This window comes from Cyprinodon variegatus, unplaced genomic scaffold (assembly GCF_000732505.1).
Source record: "Cyprinodon variegatus isolate N-32 unplaced genomic scaffold, C_variegatus-1.0 Scaffold574, whole genome shotgun sequence".
Lineage (NCBI taxonomy): Eukaryota > Metazoa > Chordata > Actinopteri > Cyprinodontiformes > Cyprinodontidae > Cyprinodon > Cyprinodon variegatus.
The window spans coordinates 452312-458832 of NW_015151027.1; the positions used below are offsets into that span (position 1 = coordinate 452312).

Genomic DNA, 6521 nt, shown 5'->3' on the forward strand with positions numbered 1-6521 from the left:
AAGGAAGGAAGGAAGGAAGGAAGGAAGGAAGGAAGGAAGGAAGGAAGGAAGGAAGGAAGGAAGGAAGGAAGGAATTTGACTCACTTTTCTCTGTCTTTAGTTCCTGAAGGTCGAAGCCGTGTGAATCCTATTAAAGCAACAGAACAGATTCTGGTTTTTCAGTCTGCAGGAAATAAAAACTACTCAACAAAGGAAGTTGCTGTCTATGATTTAGCACAGTTCACCTTCATGTGTTTATAAATCTGCTCCATGGTTTCTGACTGATGATCACAGAAGAGACAAACAGCAGAGACAGGATGGGCTCTCCAGTCCGACCAGTCACTGTGGATGGCACATAGAAGTCAGTCAGAGGGAGTGGACACATTTCACAAAGAACTGCTCTGAAGGACGGGAATAAATCAACCTGCAGCTGACAGGTTGAGAACACTTACTCATCCTCACCGTCCACCAGCTCCCGGTCATCTTCACTCTGCACCTCCTCCCAAGTTTTTCCCAGTTCCTTTCAGGAGAACACAGCAATGAGAAAAAGTTTCCTCCAATGCTCTCTACTGTTTATTAGGAGCTGAATTCAAGACAAGATGGCAGGGAGAGGAGGGAAGAAGAGAAAACATTTGGCTTTGACCAAACCTTAACGTTTATACTGGGGACCCAATTTAAAGTTTCTTTGAACAAATACGTTTTAATTTCCTTAAAAATGTAACAGGCCATTAAATGTTGGCTTGATTATTCTTTCCACTGAATGTTATTTTATTTACCAGGTAGTTGATGACATAGAAGCGGTCGTATTCGTGGTTGTTGGCATTGATGCGACGGTGAGCTTTTTTCCTCATGTGATCCTTCAGTGTCGTTTTATCTCTGAATATTTTTTCACAGTACAAACACTGCAGGCTGGCAGGAGAGAAACCAGATCATCTTAGCAACAAAAAAACGTTTCAGGCAACACAGAGAAGGAAGTATTTTTTGAAAGCAGTCGAAGTTAACTGATCTAAAATGTGACACAGATGTAACAGCAGTAAGGTTTCACATGTATAAACACTGGGAAAATCTCTTTATCATTGCAGGAACGCAAAACTAAAAACTGATTCTTAAATCTTTGTAGTAGAATATTGATCTTGTAACATCGCAATTAATTTGTGGTCATAAGTTTGAGAACAGAGAAGCAGTCACAAAGGCAGGCAGGGGGATTATATGTCTTTTAAAACTGCTAAGGATAATGAGGTAGAGCGTACAGATTGTCACATTTCAGTGTAGCTGTGACAGTTTAACATCGTTTAATCTGTGCCACAACGTGGAGCTAATGTTCTACCTGGCAGAGATATGCTGGTGACGATTCTCAGTCATCCAGGTCATAGTCGTTCCAAAAAAGTAAAAAAAAAAAAACAGTTTCCAAGTTTGAAGACGTTTCGCTTCCCATCCAGGACGCTTTTTTCAACTCTAAATGTCCGAATTAGTTAGTCATCTGGCTAACAAAAAAGCCAAACGACCCGTTCTTCAGGTGCAATTTGCATATTTTCTAAACCAAAACAAAGCTTCGTTTTGGTCCACTCTAAAAAGCCTCGAACTCAATGCTGACATTTTGAATTGAAAAACATTCTGAATAGGAAGCAAATTGCTTCAAACTTGGAAAATAATTCCATTGGATTGTTCAGAAATGTTTTTTTTTTACTAAAATAGTAGCTGAATTTTTCTCTCTAACTCTATGCTGGTTTGACATTGAAATTAAGCAATTAAATTCAAACTTCTTACGTTGTTCTTGGGGGAAATGATGTCAACTGTGAGAGAGACTGTCAGCTGTGATCAGGCTGAGTTAGATGGGTTTACTTTCTCTGTTCTGCCTTTTTTTTTTAAAACAGGACAAGGAAATCTGGAATCAATGGGAGGATGATGGCGTCCCTAGAGCCGTGGCATATCATGTGTTTACATCGGCTGCCGCCATGTTGTTTTCAGTTATCATGTGTTTCTGCTGTTTTTCCAGAGGACCCAGAGCTACCAGGGTGCTGGTTCTTACCTGTCCAGTTTGTGTTGCAGTGTGTCCAGGAACTCATTGCAGTACACGATGTTGTCTGGCAGCCCGATGCTGAACGAGTGATCCCTGGCCATGTGGTTCAGCAGCGACGCCCTGGAAACAGGATTCATCCTCTGTGATACTGTCTAGATCACAGGTGTCAAACTAGTTCCAGAAAGAGCCTTTCTGGCCGTATCCAGAAAGGTGAGTCTAGTCTTAACCTGATGACTTGATGGGATGAATGGAGTCTGGTGAGCTACTGCTTGGGTGGAAAGAAAAACAGCAGCCACACGGCCCTTTCTGGAACAACTTTAACACCCCTGGTCTAGATGAATAAGATCTAAGCTGTGATTTCAGGCCTCGGATGTTCTGACCTGTTTCCAGTGAACTCCTCGCTGCAGAATAAGCAGAGGCGGTGGAAGTGGCAGTCGTCTCGCTCTTTCTGCTGTTGCTCCAGCACCTCCTCCTGTCATAAACCGGAGCTCATTTTAAAGAGACACTGAGACACAAAAACTGAGATGGAATTTCCCAACTAAAAAACATATTTCTGTGAAAACTGAAAAAAGAAAACATCAGATGATTGAAGGGTAGAGGTAAAACGCAATGATTTAAAACAGATTAACTGTTTGCACATTTTACAAGGAGTCCTTATTAATGAGCATCCTCTCCTTCAGTCAGAGGCTTCGTGCAACTGCTGTTAGACAGACCTCTACAGGGGATCCTTCCTGCCCATCAGGAAGGCACATAATGGAGGACTGCATCTTGTAGATGGTCAGCAAAGGCCTAAAGCCAAGAAGCTTTGGTGTCTATTAAACAGCCTGTGGGAGTGACTGGATAACCTGACAACAGCCAGATGCATGTCTCGCTCCGCCTACTGTAGCTCCACTCACATACATCTGGGAACCCGCCATAGGAATTGCCTTTACTGAAGGCTGGGCCTTATCAAAACTCCTTGCATATGATTGGATAAGCCACTTGTCTGTCATCTTTATCGACGTGCTATTTCAACCACTCACACTGAAGCTAACCCGTGACGCTGTGAGAGGAGGAGCCATTTGGTAGATCAAGCTCTTGCCAAATCCGGTCGGGAGAAGGGCGAAAACATCGTTTCCACCAACAAAAGCCTTCAAAGCCGTTCTCTGATGTTCTTTTAATGAAACAATATCAGATAGATTGGACAACACAGAAGAAATAGCAGCATCAATGCTAACGCTTGCTTCCTCAATGCGAGCCGCCATTGTTGTTGGAATCTCACGGTCGCTTCTCCACTCAAGGACACACCCGCCCTGCGTCCTGATTGGACAGACCATAAATTCGGTTGGGGAAATCACTTTCAATGAGCGGGTTCCCAGATGTATGTGAGTGGAGCTGGGCGGAGCGAGACATGCATCTGGCTGTTGTCAGGTTAGTGACTGGATTGACCAGACCTTAAACTGCAAACTACCAGCTTAGCTGCTCACAGGAAGCCATAGGCGCCGTTTAGCAGAGCTAAATAATCCAGGTCCAAAAAGGAAAAAACCTGCACAGAGATCAGTTCCAACCATTTATATTTCCATCTCCACAGTGCAGACTAGGGGTCATTCACCTGGGAAAGTGAACAGGATGAAGGAAAACTAGGGTTTGTACCCTCTAGACCAGGATTATCCACCTCTGCTGTTTACCAGAACTACATTTCCACTTTAAGAAAGTGTCAGATTTACTGTCCTCACCAGCCGTTGTTGTTGGAGTTTCTCTCGTAGTACTCGGTCTTCCGGGAGGACGTCACACAGCAGGAAGTAGTCCTCCTGTTTGTCTGCAGGTGAATAACTACTCATTAGTAGAGAAGCTGTGTCAGGGAGCCCTGTGGCTCCTGTAAATGCTGGGGACTGGGCTACTCTGTAGGAATCACAGCTACTGCTCTCCGTCAGACTCACCAACTGGGCCTGTAGAGTTGGTCTTTATCACGCTGCAGAAATCAGTGACTGGCTGTTCCAGAAAGCGGCCCTTCCAGTAAACCAGGTACCTGATGGAACAAATGCGGTACCAGCACCGTTAATGGCCGCCACCAGCCAAACTATCAAATGTTAGCAGCCGCCATCAATAAGACCAACCTTGGGAGGTTGGCAATCAGCCTGACATCAGCAATGACCAGCTTGTGGTCCAGCAGCAGGTGTCTGAAGAGGACGTCTTTCTGCAGCAGAGGGACAGAGTCTGAGCAGAAGAGGCAAACCAGCAGCTCGTCACTGGGATGCTGCAGCAGACTGGGAGAACTGGTACCTCCAGCTGCCAGTTCTGGAAAACTCAGAGGCTCCAGGATGCTGTCTCCACCTGCAGGAAACATGAATTAGCTGATCAATAAGAACAATTCATGTCACTCCAGAGACAGGAAATGGGTGGAGGACAGGAGGGTTCAGTTTGACCCGCCGCCTCAGAGGTTCTGCTGCCCCCTCCTCCTACAAACGCTGGTTCTGGTGGAGACGTCACAAAACATTTGAACCAAACTCTGATCAACAACAATCAATAACTTTCATTTCCTGCAACCCGAAGACAGAAAATAATAAAAACCATTAAACTCAAAGAACAAATCCCTGCATCACCTTCAGTTGGTTCAGAATTCAGCAGCTGGTTTAATCACAAAAACCTTCTCACTTCAGCAGCAGCTGTCAAGAGGCCCTTCCCTGTTGGAAAAAAGCCTCTTCTAACCTGTACTGGATGCAGGGTCCAAGTCTGAATTTATTGGTTAGTATTTCATAAATAAAGTTTTTAGCACTTGTAGCAGTACTAGGTATCGCCAAGAACTAAATAATCAGAAATCTTGTATTGGGACATCCCTAATTATTATGTGTAACCCTCTTTATAGTTGCCCTTTAACCAAGTTATCCTGCCACCAACCTGGTTAGTTTGGCTGTTAGATCCTAAATCAGGGGTCTTCAAAGTTTTCCAGGCCAAGGACCCCCAAACTAATGGTGAGATGGAGCAGGGACCCCCTAATTATATATATTGTATGAAGTTGTGTTATATCAAACTGGTCCTATAGTCACTCTATTACAGATGGAGTAATGTAATGAAAGTAATTTCTCTCTTGGATTATTGAAGTATTTCTGATTCTGATTCCTGATTAATGGAACAGGTGTTGTGAATGAAACGGTGCCCAGCTTGAAAGAGCTGTTGTGTGTCGCTGAATGTGTGCATTGATGACTGAAAGACATTTTCTGCCTCCATTTATCTGTTTACTTCAGTGTGTTGAATTCATGTGGATTTAAAAACATTTCAATTAGTGGGAAAAAAAATGCAGGGGGGGAATATATAAAAAAAAAAATCCAATCAACCAAAACTTTCGTGGCCCCCATGCAGTACCTCTAGGGACCCCCTAGGGGTCGCGGACCCCCTGTTGAAAACCTCCGGCCTAAATCATTGCTCTGCCTACATCTCCCAGAATGCTGTGCGGTTGGAGATAAGACTTCCATAGGAAATCTGAAATATTGTACTGGTTCATTGGCCAGTTCAACTGAGACGTTCAGGCAAAATAGTACAGGTTATCTTTACTTAAACATTCACTTTTATTCTAACTAACTAGTTTTAATTCGCCGCAATAGTTTAATAAAATATAGAAAAGTATAGAACATTGCAGTTCTGTCTCCAAATGGAGAGGTGCGCTGAGGGTTCCTCTCAGACTCACTGCTGTGCTTCTGTTTACCAGGACACAGGAACCATCGTTAGAACAGAGTTCGGCTCATGTTTCCATCCAGACCACCAGAACATGTGAATTCCCAACAAGCCAACTATCTACAGCCACAGTAAAGGGCTCCAGTTAAACGGGGTTCAGTTCTACGTACCACCGAGCTCGTTTCCCTCAGTCGCTGTCATCACAGAGATTATTACGGTGTCTAAAGGCTGAAAATGACGGTTTAAAAAAAAATTAACAACCTCTTCTTCTTCTTCTTCTTCTTCTTCTTCTTCTACTACTACTATTTCTTCCTCTTCTTTTCTATTATGGCGGATCCCAAGCAAAGGTGCATACCGCCACCTACTGTACATGAGTGTGTAGCAACATTACTTTATATCAAATTCTATCTTTTTATTTTGTATTCTGTAGATAAATAAATAATGCTTTCCTTAATCTGTGAATATCTTTTATATTTCCTTCATTTCCCAATGTTCCTTTAAGATTCCTTTCTTAGCCTGTCCTTCCAACCATTCTTCTCATTTTCTCTCCTTCATGTTCATTAGTTTTACCGTTCATCAGTACAAGTTTCACATTTTCTTTTTCTCTGCATCCTTCACATTTATCATTATTTGTCCTCCTTACTAAATCTAAATTCTCATTTCAATAGGTATGACCCACTCTTAATCTGATGATTATTACTTCTTCCCTTCTGTTTCTCTCATTAATGATTCTATTTAATACTGATTTTTGTACCTTATATAATCCTTTTCCTTTATCTTTGTTCAACCTCTTTTGCCATTTTTCCATTTCTTTACTCTTAATAAGTGATTTACTTTTCCCAAAAAAAAAAAAAAAAAAAAAAAAAAAAAA

The 6521-nt window shown here is 42.5% G+C and overlaps 1 protein-coding gene across 1 annotated transcript in view; it reads right to left on the reverse strand.

The window, feature by feature from the left end:
- The window catches only part of znf277 (zinc finger protein 277), a 7839-nt gene extending 1902 nt beyond the window's left edge, over positions 1-5937 (reverse strand). The window contains exons 1-10 of the mRNA XM_015392109.1: positions 5821-5937; positions 4096-4312; positions 3919-4007; positions 3715-3797; positions 2380-2471; positions 2009-2119; positions 756-888; positions 432-499; positions 225-321; positions 85-127 (exon numbers count right to left, since the gene is read on the reverse strand). Coding sequence (XP_015247595.1) covers positions 85-127; positions 225-321; positions 432-499; positions 756-888; positions 2009-2119; positions 2380-2471; positions 3715-3797; positions 3919-4007; positions 4096-4312; positions 5821-5851 — 964 coding nt within the window. The 5' untranslated portion in view covers positions 5852-5937. The remainder of the gene's footprint in view (positions 1-84; positions 128-224; positions 322-431; positions 500-755; positions 889-2008; positions 2120-2379; positions 2472-3714; positions 3798-3918; positions 4008-4095; positions 4313-5820) is intronic.
- Positions 5938-6521: the final 584 nt, after the last annotated feature.